The 20598-nt window shown below is 39.2% G+C and overlaps 1 protein-coding gene across 1 annotated transcript in view; it reads left to right on the top strand.

Moving 5' to 3' along the window:
- The first annotated feature begins 475 nt into the window (after positions 1–475).
- The window catches only part of LOC133055544 (IQ domain-containing protein M-like), a 51556-nt gene continuing 31433 nt past the window's right edge, over positions 476–20598 (top strand). Inside the window, exons 1-3 of the mRNA XM_061140715.1 lie at positions 476–509; positions 12482–12564; positions 14945–15209. Of these exons, the coding sequence (XP_060996698.1) occupies positions 476–509; positions 12482–12564; positions 14945–15209 (382 nt within the window). The remainder of the gene's footprint in view (positions 510–12481; positions 12565–14944; positions 15210–20598) is intronic.

The raw sequence follows: 20598 nt of genomic DNA, 5'->3' as shown, positions 1-20598 counted from the left end.
AATATGTAAGTTATGTGCTAAGTATTATCTTGATATTAGTTTGAAAATTGTGAGAAATCAGGTGGGCCTGCATAAGAACTTGGGCCCAAAGATCTGACTTTGAGTTCTATGCTACCACTGAGTAACTTTTCACTGACAGGGTATTTCACTTCTCTGAGCTCCAGGTGCCACCTCTGCTGAAGGTGGGACAAGAGTTCTTCTGGGTTTGTTTGAAACCAGGGAGGAACTATGTATACAAGCACTTGATAAAATCCAGAGCCCTACCCAATGCTAGATGTTTTAATATTGTCTTTGGGGAGGGAAGGTATTGAGTAGAGCAGTGATGTGTTAAAAATTTTGTTCATACATCCTGTTCATGAATGAATACAAAAAATAGCTAAAAATAAGTATTCATTATCACTGAGTTACTTTATGTCATTGTGTTTAGGGATTGGAGGCTCACCGTCAAAAGAGAAGGGCCCCACAGCTGCCCACTATGGCTGCAGAGGCTGCACCCGACAAACCGGGAAGTGAGTATCAGTACTTACCTAACAACTCAGTGACCAGCGCATAACAACTCTATTAGTTACGAACTCTCAGAGTGCTAACTTTATTGGCAAACCTGTAAGAATCCATCTCATTCCCTTTATTTGAATATAACCGACTTTTGAGAGATGTAGAGCAACTCTTAACTGAGTATGCTGTCTGATGCGGTCTTCAGTAGTCATGTATGGCTATTAACTGCTTGAAAGGTGGCTAGTCAAAGTAAGGAACTGAGTATTTAATTTTAATTAGTTTTACTTTCAATATAAAACCTGATAATTCAGTTATTGGAACACTTTTAAGCACGTTTGGAGCAACATGGACATGTGAGTCTATTTTTTTAAGTGGACATTTTATAAATAGAGATAAAGTTTCTGCTGCTAAGTCACTTCAGTTGTGTCTGACTCTGTGCGACCCCATAGACGGCAGCCACCAGGCTCCACCATCCCTGGGATTCTCCAGGCAAGAACACTGGAGTGGGTTGCCATTTCCTTCTCCAGTGTGTAAAAATGAAAAGTGAAAGTGAAGTTGCTCAGTCGTGTCCGACTCTTAGCGACCCCATGGACCGCAGCCTACAAGGCTCCTCCATCCATGGGGTTTTCCAGGCAAGAGTCCTGGAGTGGGGTGCCAATGCCTTTACTGAGAGATAAAGTATTTCTGATATAAATTTGGCATCTGAATTGAGATGTATGTAAATGCAACATACTTAGAGGATTTTAAAGACAGAACAAGAAAAGGAATGTAAAATATTTTGTTAATTTTTAATATTGATTAATGTTGAAATGATAGTGTTTGTATGTTTTATTGAAAATGTCCTATTACATGTTATTAAAATTAATTTCATCTCTTTTCACTTTTGAAAATGTGACTACTAGAAAATTTTAAATTAGAAATGGGGTACACAATATACTTCATTTAGAGCTGCTCTAGATTTGGCTTCCCTGGTAGCTCAGTTGGTAAAGAATCTACCTGCAATGCAGGAGACCTGGGTTAGATACCTGGGTGGGGAATATCCCTGGAGAAGAAAATGCCAACCAACTCCAGTATTCTTACCTAAAATTCCAATGGACAGAGGAGCCTGATGGGCTGCAGTCCATGGGGTCTCAAGAGTTGGACACTTAGCCACTAAACCACCATTGGACTTGGCAACATTTCAAGTAAACTTACGTTTAGGCTTATGTGGGCTGATTGAGAAACGTTTGGTGCTGAACATAGAGCTGGGATGATTAAGATTTTCTGTTATTACCTTCACTTGGCTCCTGTGACCCAGGCAGTCTATGATACAGGCCAGCTGACATCTGTCCAGGGTTACAAATATAGAGTGCAGTGTGAATCACTTTAACTCTCTTCCTATTTGGATAATACAGCACATTTTTCAAGATGGAAAGGGCAGAAACGGAGGATGATCCAGGAAGTGGAGGAGGAATGTTCTTGAACTTCATTTTGTTTTTGGGTCATGCCCATAATTACTTAAATTAGATTTGAAGTCTTGTTTCTATGAGCTTGGAATTCCCCTACATCTTCTTAGCAATCTAACCCCAGTCTGAGAAATACTACTGTAGTGATTTCTTTTGGGGGGGAGGGGTAAATTGTAAAGTCTCCCTGAGGTACATAAGAAAGTTATTAATCATTTATTGTTGCAAAGAGAATAAGACACTTTGTTCAAGGAGAATATAATTGGGGAAGTGAGTAACCTTGTATCTAGAAGAGACAACAGAAGCCTTTAAGTTAAAATTGAAAAGTTGAGTCTCCATGCAGTATGGGTTGTGGAAAAAATTGTTGAATGTAGATTTTAGGTGATGAAAAGCCATATGCCACTTGAAATTTAGATTTTGCTTGGTTTTAAGATTCTTTCTCAAAAGAAATTAGAAATAAATTTTGTTTTCTTCACTTAAAAGTCATGGAGTTGAATGTAAACTATTTTATTGGAGGTGTCTCTCAGGGCATTTCTTCAGTTTCTAGTTTCTACAGCTCTGCGCAAGAGCTAGTTAAAGGCTCCTAGTTCTAGCTTCCCTCTCCCTCTCCTGTTTCTCTGGTCCCCCAACCCTTTGTTTGTTTTGTAATTGTTTGCTGTGTGTTTGTTATTTTTAGCCAAGGAATTTTTTCCTACAAAATAAAACTTAGGAAGAGCTTAGATATGTAAAACAGATAAAACCTAAGCTGCTCTGAGTAAAGAGGAACCCCCAAGGCAGTGAAATTGATGAAGCACAACTTTAAAACTGCTGCCTGAGTCTGGATTTGATTCATTGTGTTATTTCTCTTGGGATAGTTCCTGTTTTAAATCTTACCTCTAATAATACAATGTGAAAAACCTTATATCTTTAAAGGGAAATTCATACTGAGTGAACTGGCAATAGCAGGTGTTAATGATGTATGTTGGCCACAGTGACAGTATGATACTAAATGTCATGATATTCATTTACAATTTTTTCTGGTGTTAGGCTCTAAGACCCTGGAAGGCTGGGATACTAAGTTGTCTTATTTATTTCAATGCATTTAGCACCAAAACAGCACTTAGGACTTAGTAGATGCTTAGAAAATATATACTGAACTGAGTCTCATTGAATATGTGTGCTAAGTTGCTTCTGTCATGTCCAACTCTTTGGGACCCTATAGACTGTAGCCCTTTTTGTTTTTTTTTTTGCATTTATTTCCCATGGGGATGGTCTTGATCCCTGTCTCCTGTACAATGTCATGAACCTCCGTCCATAGTTCATCAGGCTCTCTGTCTATCAGATCTAGTCCCTTGAATCTATATCTCACTTCCACTGTATAGTCATAAAGGATTTGATTTAGGTCATACCTGAATGGTCTAGTGGTTTTCCCTACTTTCTTCAATTTAAGTCTGAATTTGGCAATAAGGAGTTCATGATCTGAGCCACAGTCAGCTCCTGGTCTTGTTTTCGCTGACTGTAGAGAGCTTCTCCATCTTTGGCTGCAAAGAATATAATCAATCTGATTAGGTGTTGACCATCTGGTGATGTCCACGTGTAGAGTCTTCTCTTGTGTTGTTGGAAGAGAGTGTTTGCTATGACCAGTGTGTTCTCTTGGCAAAACTCTACTAGCCTTTGCCCTGCTTCATTCTGTACTCCAAGGCCAAATTTGCGTGTTACTCCAGGTGTTTCTTGACTTCCTATTTTTGCGTTCCAGTTCCCTATAATGAAAAGGATGTCATTTTTGGGTGTTAGTTCTAAAAGGTCTTGTAGGTCTTCATAGAACCATTCAACTTCAGCTTCTTCAGCGTTACTGGTTGGGGCATAGGCTTGGATTATTGTGATATTGAATGGTTTGACTTGGAAATGAACAGAGATCATTCTGTCGTTTTTGAGATTGCATCCAAGTACTGCATTTCGGACTGTTTTGTTGACCATGATGGCTACTCCATTTCTTCTAAGGGATTCCTGCCCACAGTAGTAGATATAATGGTCATTTGAGTTAAATTCACCCATTCCAGTCCGTTTTAGTTTGCTGATTCCTAGAATGTTGACATTCACTCTTGCCATCTCCTTTTTGATCACTTCCAATTTGCCTTGATTCAGGACCTAGCATTCCAGGTTCCTATGCAATATTGCTCTTTACAGCATCGGACCTTGCTTCTGTCACCAGTCCCATCCACAACTGGGTATTGTTTTTGCTTTGGCTCCATCCTTTCATTCTTTTTGGAGTTATTTCTCCACTGATCTCCAGTGGCATATTGGGCCCCTGGGGAGTTCCTCTTTCAGTATCCTATCATTTTGCCTTCTCATACTGTTCATGGGGTTCTCAAGGCAAGAACACTGAAGTGGTTTGCCATTCCCTTCTCCAGTGGACCACATTCTATCAGACTTCTCCACCATGACCTGACCATCTTGGGTGGCCCCACAGGGCATGGCTTAGTTTCATTGAGTTAGACAAGACTGTGGTCTGTGTGACAAGATTGGCTAGTTGTCTGTGATTATGGTTTCAGTGTTTCTGCCCTTTGATGCCCTCTTGCAACACCTACCGTCTTACTTGGATTTCTCTTACCTTGGACAGGGGGTATCTCTTCACGGCTGCTCCAGCAAAGCTCAGCCGCTGCTCCTTACCTTAGACGAGGAGTATTTCCTCATGGCTGCCCCTCCTGAACTTAAACTTGAAGTAGCTCCTCTCAGCCCTCCTGCGCCTGTGCAGCTGCAAGTGGTTGTCTGAGGAGGCTTTACAAATAGCTGTGAAAAGAAGAGTAGTGAAAGGCAAAGGAGAAAAGGAAAGATATACCCATCTGAATGGGTTCCAAAGTTCAGAGTTCCAAAGAATAATAAGGAGAGATAAGAAAGCCTTCCTCAGCGATCAATGCAAAGAAGTAGAGGAAAACAACAGAATGGGAAAGACTAGAGATCTCTTCAAGAAAATTAAGAGATACTAAGGGAAAATTTCATGCAAAGATGGGTTCGATAAAGGACAGAAATGGTATGGACCTAACAGAAGCAGAAGATATTAAGAAGAGGTGGCAAGAATACACAGAAGAACTGTGTATTAGTGGAGATGATGAATTCCAGTTGAGCTATTTCAAATCCTGAAAAATGATGCTCTGAAAGTGCTGCACTTAATATGCCAGCAAATTTGGAAAACTCAGCAGTGGCCACAGGGCTGGAGGTCAGGCTTCATTTGAATCCCAAAGAAAGGCAAACCCAAAGAATGCTCAAACTATCGCACAGTTGCACTCATCTCACACACTAGTAAAGTAATGCTCAAAATTCTCCAAGCCAGGCTTCAGCAATACATGAACGGTGAACTTCCAGATGTTCAAGCTGGTTTTAGAAAAGGCAGAGAAACCAGAGATCAAATTTCCAACATCCACTGGATCATCAAAAAAGCAAGAGAGTTTCAGAAAAACATCTGTTTCTGCTTTATTGACTATGTCAAAGCCTTTGCCTGTGTGGATCACAATAAACTGTGGCAAATTCTGAAAGAGATAGGAATACCAGACCACCTGACCCACCTCTTGAGAAACCTATATGCAGGTCAGAAGGCAACAGTTAGAACTGAACATGGAACAACAGACTGGTTCCAAATTGGAAAAGGAGTACGTCAAGGCTGTATATTGTCACCCTGCTTATTTAACTTATATGCAGAGTACATCATGAGAAACGCTGGGCTGGAAGAAGCACAAGCTGGAATCAAGATTACCGGGAGAAATATCCATAACCTTAGATATGCAGATGACACCACCCTTATGGCAGAAAGTGAAGAGGAACTAAAAAGCCTCTTGATGAAAGTGAAAGAGGAGAGTGAAAAAGTTGGCTTAAAGCTCAACATTCAGAAAACTAAGATCATGGCATCTGGTTCCATCACTTCATGGGAAATAGATGGGGAAACAGTGTCAGACTTTATTTTTTTGGGCTCCAAAATCACTGCAGATGGTGAATGCAGCCATGAAATTAAAGATGCTTACTCCTTGGAAGGAAAATTATGACCAACCTAGACAGCATATTAAAAAGCAGAGACATTACTTTGCCAACAAAGGTCCGTCTGGTCAAGGCTATGGTTTTTCCAGTGGTCATGTGTGGATGTGAGAGTTGGACTATGAAGAAAGCTGAGCACCGAAAAATTGATGCTTTTGAACTGTGGTGTTGGAGAAAACTCTTGAGAGTCCCTTGGACTGCAAGGAGATCCAACCAGTCCATCCTAAAGGAGATCAGTCCTGGGTGTTCATTGGAAGGACTGATGTTGAAGCTGAAACTCCAATACTTTGGCCATCTCATGTGAAGAGTTGACTCATTGGAAAAGACCCTGATGCTGGGAGGGATTGGGGGCAGGAGGAGAAGGGGATGACAGAGGATGAGATGACTGGATGGCATCACCGACTCGATGGACGTGAGTTTGAGTAAAGTCCGGGAGTTGGTGATGGACAGGGAGGCCTGGCGTGCTGCGATTCATGGGGTGGCAAAGAGTCAGCCACGACTGAGTGACTGTACTGAACTGAACTGAGACTGTAGCCCTCCAGGCTCCTCTTTCCATGGGCCCTCCAGGCAGGAATACTGGAGTGGGTTGCTATTTCCTTCTCCATCATTGAATGTGTTAGTGCTTTTTTGTTTTTCTTCAGTCACTGAGTCGTGTGAGTCTTTGCGACCCCATAGTCTGCAGCATGCCATGCTTCCCTGTCCCTCATCATTTCCCGTAGTTTGCTCAAACTCATGTCCATTCAGTCGGTGATTCCATCCAACCATCTCATCTTCTGTCACCCTCTTCTCTTGCCCTCAGTCTTTCCCAGCGTCAGGGTCTTTTCCAATGAGTCAGCTCTTTGCATCAGGTGGTCAAAGTATTGGAGCTTCAGCACCAGTGCTTCCAATGAATATTCAAGGTTGATTTCCTTTGGATTGACTGGTTTGGTCTCCTTGCTGTCCCTTGAAAGATTCTCGAGTCTAGCACCACAGTCTGAAAGCACCACAGTCTGAAAGCATCAATTCTTTGGCATTCACCCTTCTTTTTTTGCTTCCTTCTTGCTTTTTTAACAACTGTGAAATCATGCACAGGCGTTCAGACACTGACTCTGACTACGTAAGCACGGGGGGCCTTAGCCATATGGCCATACGTCTTTGTGCAGGCAACCTTCTTAGTAATCTGTTGTGAAGTCTCTAAAGAATGCATCCTGTTTGTAGAAAATAATGGGAATCCTGTTATTAAGGGCAGCTATTTTGTTATGATTATAAGAAACACATGTTTGTTTGTCCCCAGGTGTTTCTGGATGCAGGAAACATTTGCTTAATGATTACAATCAAGAGATGGCCAGTGGCTCATTCCCTGTCATAGTTTCCATAATTAGATCTTCTTCCGGTGTCTTCACTTCAGAGATTAACTAGAGCAACTGTTCAGATTCTATAAAGCATTGAGAGAAATCTGAAGTTCTGTGAGCTATTAATCACAATAACATTAAACTGGTGATATATGAAGAGTGAGTTTAAAAAATATAAAATAAGTGTAAGAAAATATTTTAGGCTAGTGAAATCTCTTGGCATTAGAGATTCATTTTCTTTCTTTATGGTGATATTAATATTTAACTCATGTTTTAGATCAGTTTAATATGACTATTTCAACCTCTTCATGAACTTTATCATAAAATATTTGTTATTGCTTATAATGACTTTTTATTGCATTTTGGGGATTTAGTAACTTGAAACCAAAGTATGCAGAGATTTCATTATTTGCAAACCTATTCATGAATTAGTTTTGGATAAAAAGAACTATAATAAAACCAGATTTTTTCAAACTAATTTAGAAAGTTGAAATTTATCTTTGTGCTATTGAAGTAATGAGGATTGATTAATTAAATTAATTATTTAAACACTGTTGGGTAAAATTTAGCCCAATGATAGTAAATGATACAACTGTAACTACAGTAATAATAATTGATCACATTTGAAAGTTTATTATGTGTCAGGCCCTGTGCAAAATGCTTTGTAACCCAGTCCAATGTAATCTCCAAAACAATTCTGTGCAATATGTATTGTTATTATTATCTCTATTTCACAAATGAGAAAATGAAGGTTTAAGGACAATAAAATATAGTTCATGAACAAATTGAAATTCAGAGCAAAATAGTACAACTCAGGAATGAGAGCTCTTAAAAATCATTTTATATGCTGTGGATATGTATTTGCAAATAGAACTTTAATGGCAGACTTTTTTTTTAACAGAGAGGGAGGAGACCTTGACAGCTCCCTTTTAATAATTGAAGTTATAATGCACACTTGAACTTATAAAAGCTGCATGCTTACATACTTGTCCCATTGTGAACAAAGAAACAAGCCTCAAAGATTATTAACTGGATGAATTCTTAACATCAAAGTTGTTTAATTTCTTGCAATTTTAGATTCATTTGTTGAACATATACTTATCCTTGAATATTATAAAAATAAAGAACACACTATCTTTGCCTTTTCTGAGGCCTTGAGATATGACTTGTCTTGTGATGCCTTCAATATTTAACTCTTTGTTTCAAAGGCTACTTTTTAGTAATGTGAGAAGATTATAACAGTTGCCTCAGGACCTTAGATGACAGTGAGGGCCCAGGACTGCTCATTTGGAGTCAAGGTGCCAATATCTCCGGTAGGACCATCTCTAGATCCGTGTGAAGTCATTCTCGTCTGGTGGTGGCTGCCCTTCTCTGCCCCTTTAGGAAAATGCTAGGCCTTGTTCTGATGGTGAATACTGAACACACTGGTCAACAGAGAGCCCAGCGAGGAGCAAAACGCTGCCTTGGGAATTTAAGTTCCTCTGTCAAAGGCTAAATTTTAGTCATGAAAGGGAAAACAGAATGGCTCTCTCAGCACATTACAAGAGGGGCAAAATGATTGCTGGCTTGAAATGAAAGTGTCTTAATCTGTCCAGGATGCCGTAGCAAAATATCATAATGTGGGTGGTTTATAAATAATAAAAATTTATTTCTCGTGGTTCTGGAGGGTGGGAAGCCCACGATCATGGCATCAGCAGATTTGAGGTTTGGTGAAGGCCTGCCCCCACATTAATGGATGTCTTCTCACCATAACACTCACATGGTGGAAGGGGGATATCTAGCTCTCTGGGCTTCTTTTATAAGGGCACTGATCTCACTCATGAGGCTCCACTGTCATGGCCTAATCACTTATCAAAAGCCCCACCTCCTAATACGGTCACATTGGGCATTAAGTTTCAACATATCAATTTTGGGTGGATGTATATACTCAGTTTTAGCAGAAAATGTCAATGAAATGTGAGTACTCCACTAGGGTGACCAGCCATACCTCAAAGGAGTCTCCAGAACTCACAAGGACTGTGGGATAATTAGGAAAAGTAGCAGATGTGTTAAAAAACAAAACAAAACCCAAACCAAAAAGCAGCAAGCGGTTCTGGGGACCAGCGCCTGTGGGCTTCCAGCATGACTGACTTTAGAAGGTGTTTGGCCTCCCTGTGTCTCAGAGCTTTCCCTGAAAATGAAGATGAGGTCATCTCTAAGGTCTTATGTGGAATGAAAATGCAATGACTTTTATGAATATACATTTTCACCTAAAACTAATGACTTAATCGTTTTACATGTTAATAAATGAATATTGTTTGTCACGTGTGACACATGACAATATTGTAATTATAAGTAGTTGTAGGGGAGTTTTGATTAGTCAGAGGAAGGAAATTAAAGGAGGAAAGGTTGTCTTGAGAAAAAAAAGAGGACAGTTTGTGGAGTCACAGCTTGGAACAGATCACTGCCTTTGATGGAACCAAGTGGTCTGGTTAGAAACCCCTTCAAAATAAATTTCAGTTGAAACCTGGTGTAGGAGGCAATTTTAATTCCTTAACTCCTATCTCTTCTATGTGAGGACAGTGCGTCCTATGACTTTGAATGGTGACATTTATATGAACCATTTTGTGATTTACATGTGACTTTGTGTTCCAATTTATTCGAAGAGGATGTCCACTTCTTCACAAGTGTGTGCATGAAGTCTTGACAACTACTTTTGCAGAGAAGAAAAAAAATCCATCAATCATTGTCCTTAGAAATATGTAGGTAGCCCTGAATGTGAGCAGGTACAGTGGCAAATGTGGGAGCACAGGGAGGTTCGAATTTGGCGATGACTTTACATACTTTCCATGGGTAAGAGAAGATGGAGGGGAGAAGATGGGGAGCAAGGGGAGATGCCTTTCTGGAATAACTGCAGAGTGACAGCCTCGTCCCAGTGATGGGATATCTTAGTAGATGCTTTCTCTCCTAACCCAGCACTGTTTAGGTGGGTTAAGAGTCTAGCTGTTCCTCCCATTCACTGCTTGGATCTCCCTCCTCAAGATATCACTGCCCCAAAGTAACAGTGGCCAGTGGCCCACGAGTCTGCATGGTGAAAAACAAGGGGAAATTTTGTGAAGGAATAAAGAGTTTACTCCAATGTTTCATTATGAAATTTTCAAACATAGAGCAAGCTTGAAAGAATTTTAAATCAATACCCATAGGCCTACAACCCAGTGCTCACCATTCATATTTTATGTTATTTGATTTATCACATATTTATCTATCAAGCAACATACATAGCCTTAGTCAGAATTCAATATTTTAAAATAGTTTTCTTTTAATGTAAAATGTACAACAATGAAAAGCAGAGATCTTAATATATATTCATTGAGTTATGATAATGTACCTGTGTAATCTACTGTGTATCAAGATATAGAACATTGTCATCTCCCTGGAAATTTCCTTCGTGTCGCTTCTCAGTGAGTCTTGAAGATCACTGGGTTTTTCTCCTATATATTAGCTATACTTCCACTAGAACTTTATTTAAATAGAACCATATAGTATTTGCTTTTTTGACATAATGTTTTTGCTTATATAACATAATGATTTTGAGATTCATTCATGTTGTGATGTCTATCAGTAGTTTGATCCTTTTTTGTTGCTTAGTAGTATTTCATTGTATGATATACCAGTTAGTCTGCTGTTCTCTTGTTGATCCCCATCTGGCTATTTCCAATTTGAGTCTATTATGACTATAGCTGCTATGAGCATTCTTGTACAAGTCTTTTGTAAATATATGTTTCATTCTCTGGAAAATACTTAGGAGTGGGATTGCTCAGTCGCAGGGAAGGTGTACATTAGGTTTTATAAGAAACTGCCATAGCTTTTCCAAACTATTTATCCTATTTTGTATTTCCACTGATGACACATGAGGTTCCAGTAGGTCCACTGCCTCATCAACATTGGCTGTTACCAGTCTTTTTAATTTTAGCCATACTGGTGAGCATGTGGTGGTATCTGTTATGGTCTCAATATTTGTGTTCCCCTAAAATTCATGTTGAAATCCTAATGCACAATGTGATGTTGGTATTAGGGGTTGAGATCTTTGGTGGGAGGTGATTAGGTCATGATGAGTGCTTATATAAAAGAGGCCCTGGAGACCTTCCTACTCCCTTCTACCATGTAAGGATACAAGTAGATGTCTGACCAGGAACAGGGCCCTTCCCTGACCATGCTGCCATCCTGATCTTGGACTTCCAGCCTCCATAATGGAGAGAAATAAATTTCTGTTGTTTACAAGCTACCCAGTCTTTGATACTTTCTTGTATCAGCCCACACAGACTAAGATAGTATCTTATTATGGTTTTGATCTGCATGAAGATGGCATTTCAAAATGCTTAAAATTTGAGTAGGTGAAAAGGAGAGAGAGAAAATCTTGATCCTAAGGTTACTTAAAGGAGGTATATAGTTAAAGAAATGGGGAGCACACTGGAAAGACTGAAAAGCTAATTTGATAAGTAATATATTGAAATTTTGCTGTGTCCAGGGTAAGAGAAGAAAGCCAAAAAACACTCATAAACATCAAAATCAGCTAACAGTAAAGGAAATATATAAGGATGAAATCTTAGACAAGACTAAGTTAAGATGATATATTTTATGTACATGCTATAGAATTCTGTACATAGCTCTGGGTAAAATGAATAAGAATCTTAGGAAAATAGTTATCATTATAATGCTACCGACCTGTAGGTACATGTATTTTTTATTTCAGTGCTATTTCTACTAAATTAACTTAAACTTTTGAGTTTTATTTTGCAGTTATAATGGTATCAAGTTATAAGGTAAATACTCTTGAAGAAATGTACAGTCATATTAATTAGTTATCAGGTATAGAAACTAGGACAGACTTACTAATAATTTTCGTATTCAAATCATTTGTGTCTTCTATATTTAAAAGCTTCCAGAGCTAAAAGAGATTTCAATTCTGTGTGTTTTATTTGGTCTCCCTAGACTTGGGATAATCTAACATTCTGACCATGGTAAGCTAATTTAAAGTATTACATTAAAGGAACATTACATTAACTTTTTTTGCATTCTCTTATAACATCCACTTATATAATTCACATTTATAATATCCTGCAAGATTCATAACTTTCTAAATTTCAGTTTCATAGTTTTGCCATTTTTGGTTAAGAAAGTACATTAATTACATTAAAAAAATAAACCATTTCTCTGTTTCTATTTCAGATTCTATATTAGAGATTCCCAAGCAAGATTTTTTTCAAGAAGCAAAAACTCTCATTGCTCAACATTATAAGAAAATAAATGAGGTTAGTGTTTTGAACTTAACTAACATCGTATTTTTCAGGAAACTAATAACAATTTTTGTATACTACAACAATTGTTCCAAATGATTACATGACCCCTAGTAGATTTTGAACAGAAGGGAAAATGAAATCCTTACTAGCTGTAAAAATTGATTTCAGATTGCCTTTAAAAATAAAAGATTTTTCAGCTCTACGGGTTAATTACATATATGTTCAGTTTGTACATTTAACTTAATTATTAATGTTTTCTGTTGTTGAATTACAGTGGAAGTTTTTGGATTAAATATCTCAAGTAAAGATCCCGCTTTAAACACAGTTAGATGAGGCTAAACTAGAAAACGCACTGTGAGATGCAGCCCTCCTGTGCCGCCAGCATGCACACTCACCTGTATCTTCTCCCACGCCACTTTGTGTTAGGGCTGTGTGCCAGTCTGGTTGTTCCTTGAGGGCAGTAACTGTCTTTTCTGAATGTTGCATCCCCAGCAGCGAGCCTTGTGCCTGGCTCGATAAGTAATTGCTTAATGGCATAGACTAGCGGGAAGGGATGAAAGGGAAAGGGGTGGCAAAGAGATAGGAGACGAGGGCACAGGATGAAGTTTTGGAGGAGAGCATGCAGAGGGGAGATGGGGACTTTGGGGAGACAGGTGAGAGAAGGAGATCTTAGGATGGCTTCCTGTGTGCCACACTGCTCTCTCTTTTGAATATTAAAAAAAAAAAAAAAAAAAAAACCCATACTTTTAAATAAAGGTTTTAACTTTTTCCATGTTTCCTGTTGAGGGGGAGGAGGATTATATTTTATTTTAAATTGAGCTTCTGCTGTATGATGGAGCGAGTCAGCTCTATGTATACATATATCCCCTCCTTCTTGAGCTTCTCCATCCCACCCCCACTTTGGTCACCACGGAGCTCCAGGCTGAGCCCCTGTGCTACAGAGCACATTCTGACCAGCTATCTGTTTCACACAAGGCAGCGCACACACATCAGTCCTAATCTCCCAACTTATTCCTCCTCATCTACTCTGCGTCCACCTATCCGTTCTGTACTTCTAGGGTATTCCTGTCCTGAAAATACGTTCATCTGTACCATTTCCCTAGATGATACCTTTATGCATTATATATTTTTCTCTTTCTGACTTACTTTTCTCTGTATGGCAGATTCTAGTTCCATCCATGTCTCTATAAATGACCCAATTATGTTCCTTTTATGACTAAGTAATATTGCATTGTATATATGTATCACATCTTTATCCATTCATCTATCAATGGACATTTAGGTTGCTACCATATGACCTAGCAACTCCACTACAGAGCATATACCCCAAGAAAACCATAATTCCAAAGGACACATGGACCCCCAATGTTCATTGCAGCATCATTTAAAATAGCCAGTACATGAAGGGTTATAATTTTTACACGTGCTTGTTTTGAATGGTCCTATAGGCTGAGACTGACCATAGGTGGTTTTAATCTTGTAATCAGCATTGTTAACATTGCTTACTAATTTTTGCCCCGAATCAATTAGAAGTACTTATAAATTGTATGGATTTCAGTAGTAGGCATGTGAGATGAAAAGTTTATACTCTTCAGAGTTAGATAGCTGTGCCTTAGAATCTTCACCTACTTTTAGAATTTTATCTGATAATAACAGGACAATATCTGGTTGCTTGGTAAACTGTAATACCAGTGTACTGAAACCTCCTTATTGGCATTTTGAGTTGGCATCTGTTTACTTTGTCTAAACCTTTTCTTGTAGGGAGAAGAAGAGCTGTAGCTCTATCTACGGGCTAGAGAATTACTAGACTAGAACAATTAGTTTGGATAACTGCCTATCAGAGGCCTGGGACTATATTATTTTCTATTGCTCAAGGTAGTCAAAATTAGTAAGCAATTAAGTGATTGGAAGGATCTAAAATACATATCCAATTAGTAATATGCTTTCCTTGAGAACCTATCTCCATGAATAAGCAATTATTTCTGATTCAACAGAGAATTTTGAGGATGTTACCATTTTTTTTTTTTGACATTTGAAGATTCTCCAAAAATGGTTGAAAATGAATTCTTATTTGTCTATTTGAAAACTTCTATTTTAAAATTGACCTTAAAGCTGTATTAGAAAACATCACATTTGAGGAAAGCATCACTATTTTAAAATTTATATATATATTTTAAGTTGAATATAACACTTATGCTTGTAAGGGCTTTTAGAGAACTATGAGAGATAACATCTACTTTCTCTGACTATTGTCATGTGCTTTAAGTAAATGTCTTATACAGTAAAGTACTTTGTAAAATATATTTAGTGGATATAATTTTCTTAATTTATTACCAAATTTATTACCTAGTTTTATATAGTTAAATTTAATTAAATTTATTTTTGTTTATAGAGTAAAGTTCCAGGTACTTCTATAAATGTCTTCAGAAATAAACATCAGAAACCAAAATCTACCAAATTCATACCTTTGGAGATCAAAAAAAAGGAAACACTTGATGTGGTCCAAGAACTTCAGGCAACATACAAAAGGATTTGTTTTCCCAAGGACCGTTCCAAAAGTGGACCTTCTGAGGAGCTGCCACAATGGACTGCTTTCAATGAGCCACACATTTTTAGAAAAATGAAACACAAGGAGCCTATAGATCTAGTTGTGAAAGGTAAGTTTTTTGGTGGAGCAAAGAAGTTCAGCAAGCCATCAGGCAGAATTATTTGCATATGGTGTGCTTGTAATGAAATTTCTACATTCAAACAAAACTCCACATTTTAAATGCTAGCAGTGAAAGGCAGGGAGGCATGATTGAAAGAGCTGCTAACCTCTGGGAGCCACCAGAAGGTGAAAAGAAGGCATCCTCATGGAAAGAGGAATGCAGAGGAGCGGAATGGGTTGGCCACTTCTTCCAGTCGACACAGTTCCTACAGCAGGCAGAGGCTCATGGCTCTGGGGTCTGTTGTTGAGCGGGGTAGCTAGGGTAGGTGAGCTATTCATGAGGATGTTACCCTAAGACCGTAAAAGGAGTTTCCTTTAGGACCTATTGTGGTAAAGGTTTCTTCTTTATCAGGATTTCGGTAAAGTGGAAACTGGTGGTCTATTTAAGCAGAGTAATACTGTTTTCTGAGACTAATGTATTTTCCTGGCCTGAATAAATGACCTCTCAAAATACATTTCTAGTTATAAACTTTCATAACTTCGTCTACGTTTCCCTCTTTTGTTATTGCTTACTATGTTATTCACTCATTTGAATTTTTTCACTCAGTGAGTGCCTGCCCTGTGCCAGGCGTCAGGAGTCAGAAACACACGGCTTCAAAGGCTCAGAGATTAGTGGTGGGACACATACTTGGGTAATTTCTTCTATGCATTCTGACAACTGCTGTTACCCAGTTGGTGCAAGGGATTACGGAGAAACTGAGAAGTAACCAGCCAGATGCCAGAGGGAAGATGTCTCAGACGAGATCTCATTAGAAATGGGTTTTAAGGAGAAGTTCATTAAAGGTAAGTGGGAACAGGAGAGGCCATTTGGAACAGTGGAAGAGCTAAAGGACAAAAGGAAGTGATATGTCTTGGGGAAGGAGAGATTTGGTAAGAAATGAAGTTGAGGAGATGGGTGAGACGAGGCTTTGATGCGATGACAAATAGCAGACCCAGGAGTCAACCCATGTGTATTCGAGAGCCAATGATGATATCAAAGCTGGGAGATGGGGAAAGAGTGAGGTGTGACTACTTCTGTCTGTCAAGAAAAATAAAAGTGGCAGTGCAGCCTGTGGGGAGAATGGTGGCAGAGAGAGAAGAGAGGAGGCTGCCCAGAAAGAGACGGTCCACGTGAGAGAGTGCAGGGCCTAAAGCAGGGCAGCAGTGAAGCATGAAGTGTCCAGGAGGGACTTATTGCGGTGTTTCTCAGGGTAGTATTCAGAACACTAGTCATGAGCGAGTCACCTTGACACAAGGGTTCTTTGGTTAGACAAGTTTGAAAAATGCATTTACTTCTTGGAGATTCATATTGAAGATTAATATATTGAGAGCTCTAAGAAATACTACAGGAAAGAAATCTGTTTAATGTTTTTAACCTGCCTATCACCAATTTGTTTAACCAAAGAATTCCCAAAGAAAGATACTTAGGTTTCTAGACGGGAAAACTCAACAGGTAGCATTAAGGGAATTCAGAGGGAGAAGCAGACTTAGGGCAGGTGGAGACAGGAATGGGAAAGATGATCAATTCAGTTGTAGACCTGTTCAGTAGAAATGTACTGGGAGATAAACAGTTGGAAGTTGGAAATGGAGCTACTTAGAAAGAACCAGGTTAAGACTGAAGATTGATGTTGGGGATCACTGCCATACATGAACCATTGTGGGGTTTGTGCATTGTTCAACCAACATTTATTTACTGTGGGAGAGATATAGAGATAAAAGATGTTACTTGCCCTCAAGAATTTCAAATTTCATTTATGTAATTTGTGTGCAGTTGGATGGAGGAGGATAAGTAGGTGATTATAGTATAGTGTGACTGACTGTAATAAAAACAAGTGCTACTGTTTTGAAGTCAATTGGAAAAATACCTGATTCAGATTTAGTAATAGGGATGGATTCCCAGGAGATTTAAAGCCTGATAAATTTTTAAGGCTGAATAAGTGTTAACTCAAGAAGGAAGAAAGGTACCATGAGAGTCAAGCATCTACATCATAATGAGTATCCAAGAAGGTGATGATAGCGTACTTGAGGGAACTAAAATAATTTTAAATAACTGATATGAGGCTTGGGGAATTAGAGAACAGCAGAACATTGAAATTTAACCTGAAAGTAATTCAGATGTTTTACAGAACAGTTGCAGTGATCACATTTGCATTTGAGAACATACCATGGCAGTGGAGGTGAGATGGGGTGAATTTTGAAGGCACAGAGACCAATGAGGAGACAGTAATTCCCATAAGCAAGGATGACTTGTATTACATTAGTGGCGCTGGGGATAGAAGTGAGGGGAGAGATTTTAGGCATATTTGAGAAGTAGAGTTATCTAGGTTTGGTCAACAGTAAGGTGGAACATCAGACATAGAGAAGGGCTGTGGGATTCATGGGCTTAGTGGTACCAAGTGGCGCCATGGAAACACTGAATTAAAGAGTTGGAGATGCATTCTTATGGAATGGTGAAACTGCCACCACAATAAGTTGAAATCTAAACTGTGTACATACCGAGCTCTGTAGCTCTAGGTGAAGAAGTTGGGAGGAAACAGCATTACTAAAATGTGTTGGTGGTTTTGGTTGCCTTTGGAAAGTTTTTATTATAAAAAAGAGATGAACTAAGAAGACTATTGGCTGGTTTGCAAGCAGAAATGAGAGAGCGTAGAGAGGGACCAAGAATTTGGGTCCTTGGTTTTGAGCAAATACCTACTAAGACTTACCATTGTAGCAAAAATCAGATTAATGATATGTTTTTACCAACCCAGGCCATTGTTGCAGGTAATCCAAAGGCACTAACTATTATGTTGAGCGACTAAAGCAGGAGGTGGAGAAGTGAAGATACAAGGGAGATTTTAAAACTATGTCTAAAAAAAGAGCTTTGAATGTGGTTATTGGTGTGCAGAATTGGAAGAAAATAGGTTAAAATATCTACCAAATATTTTAGAGAATTTTATTGCTGAAGAAACCGTGAACCTTGATTCAACTGAATATTCAAGAGCAAAATAACCTGGCTTTATCTGGAAGTGGATCACAAAAGCTATACAGTCTCCAAGGGGAATAATAGCAATACGTGGCCCAGGTGCAAGGAAAAACTTCTCAGAGTGGATCCGGGGGGCACTAAGGAAATGAACAAGGGAGTGCCTCTCAGAACAGAATCCTTGTCTGCTCAGGGGACTTCTCAGCGCCTCCCCAGCAGGATTCTATAACTTTCTTTGGCCTAATGATTGCTCCACTGCTGGATGTTGTATGCTTCTGGGGAAAGGTGGAAATAATTTATGAATTTGGTACACATTGTTACTAGACCAGAAGGAGCCACAGCTGGGCCTGATGGAGAAGATTACCAACAGCCAGAGACCCTGGGCTCTGAGCTGGATGCAGTGCTTTGGTGGAACTTTGGGTTGTCTCCTTTGTGTCCTGTCAGGGTATAAAAATGAATGGATATTTGATGTGCAAAGGGGCAGACTATGCAGAGACTGGCTAGATGCTTATTATATCCTTTTCTTCCTGAGTACTTGGCTTAAATACACTCCTCACATCCCTTGTAGTTAGGAGGAGCTATCTGATTGAGATTTGGCTCAATGGATTATAGCTGGAAGTGGTGCACATCCATAAAAAATGTCTCTCTCGTGTTTGGCTCTCAACATGACACCCTACATTTTCAAGCATAAGGGCTCTTTTTCAACATTCTAAAAACAATTGCAGTTTCATTCATGGGAGAGTGATCAAAGTGCTTTTAGTATCTGTTGATCAAAAAACTTTTGTTCGGACATGGAGTAAATATACAAAGGTTGGTGAGTGAGAAAAAATTATCATGACTTGTTCCTTCACAGGACTTGTAGTCTAGAAAAACAGATATTAATTAAGTTGTCACCTGCATTTGGATTGAGAGTATACAACACATGAATTGGACCACGTCTGGGGATCAACGAAGGTATCCTAGAGGAAATGTCATTTGAACTAAGGTTTGAGAAATGGGAAGGAATTTCTCAGACAAGGAGGAATTCCTGCTTGGAGTTCTGGGTCTATATGCAATGGCCCAAGTGAGGGAAGCACAGAAGTGCTTTCACAAAAGTGCAGAAAGAGTAGGTGTGGGAGGAGCTGAAGAGAGGTCAGCTGCAGCTGTCAGAAAAGCAGAACCTTGTCAGTGAGGCCTAGGAAATGTTCCACAACTGCTGTGGGGGAGGAGGGAGGAAGCTTGACCTGCAACTTTTGCCCATTTCCATGTGAAAGTACTCTCACCGAGCCTGTTTCAAGCTGCTGAAGGGATACCACTGATCGCGGGAGTTGGGGCGAGATGCACACAGTTTGCCCTCTGGAGCATTTCTGGCAAACCCTGTTTATACAGTTTGAGCTCCTCTGGGCTCACTTCCTGTGTCCGCCCCTGCTGTGCTGAGGTTCCTGCCCCAGGCTTCCCCAGTGCCTTCCTGGCTTGAGACCCCTAAAGAGTGGGCTCACCTGTCACATAGGAGGAGCTCGGAAGGGAGGGTGAGGGCCGATGGATAAACATTCCTCCTTTCTTTGCCAGGGCAGAAGGGTCTCAGTTGCGTTCTGTAAAGCTTCTCAGAAGGTCCCAAATAATTAAGCACCCAGATTCTTGTTGTGGTTGTCAACTCAAAAAAGGATTCTTACATTAGTTCTCCCTTTTTTTCCTCCCCCTCACCCCCGCTTTTCATCCCTGATCCCTGAAATCACATCCTTAAAATAGTCTCTTAAAAATATTTTGGTGGCAAGTTGTCAGTACTTGTCCAAAGATTAGGGGTGGAGTGTGAGGGAAAGAAAAATAAAGGAAGGGTGATTCCTAGGCTTTAGGCCTGATGAACTGAAAGATAAGAATCGCCATTTTCTGAGATGGGGGAGAGAGAGAGATGTAGTTTTGGAATAGGCAGAAACCGAGAGTTGAGATTTAGGCACATTATGTTAAGGTTCTTAGTGTACATGTATATAAATGAAAATGACCAATAGACTAGACTACTGTACTCCAGACTACTGTCTAATAGGTAGTCTGTTATGTAATTGTGGGTGCATAAGAAAGATTGGAGTCATTAACGTGGAGATCTATGTCCAATAGAAATGTAATAAGAGCTACAAAAATTGTAATTGAAAATTTCCTAGTGGCCACGTTAAAAAGTAAAAAAGTAGCAGGTAAAACTAATTTTAATAATAGATTTATTTAACCTAATATATCAAAATGTGATCATTTAATAGTTAACATAAAAATTATTAAGGAGATATTTTACTATTTTTTTTTATCCCAAGTCTCCCAGATCCAGTGTGTGTTACAGAAATTGGATTAACCACATTTTAGGTACTCAATAGCTACAGATGATGAGTGGCTCCTGCACTGGACAGTAGAGGTATAGATTTTATTTATAATC

This window comes from Dama dama, chromosome 5 (assembly GCF_033118175.1).
Source record: "Dama dama isolate Ldn47 chromosome 5, ASM3311817v1, whole genome shotgun sequence".
In the NCBI taxonomy this organism is placed as follows: domain Eukaryota; kingdom Metazoa; phylum Chordata; class Mammalia; order Artiodactyla; family Cervidae; genus Dama; species Dama dama.
This window is presented reverse-complemented; position numbering and strand designations above follow the sequence as displayed.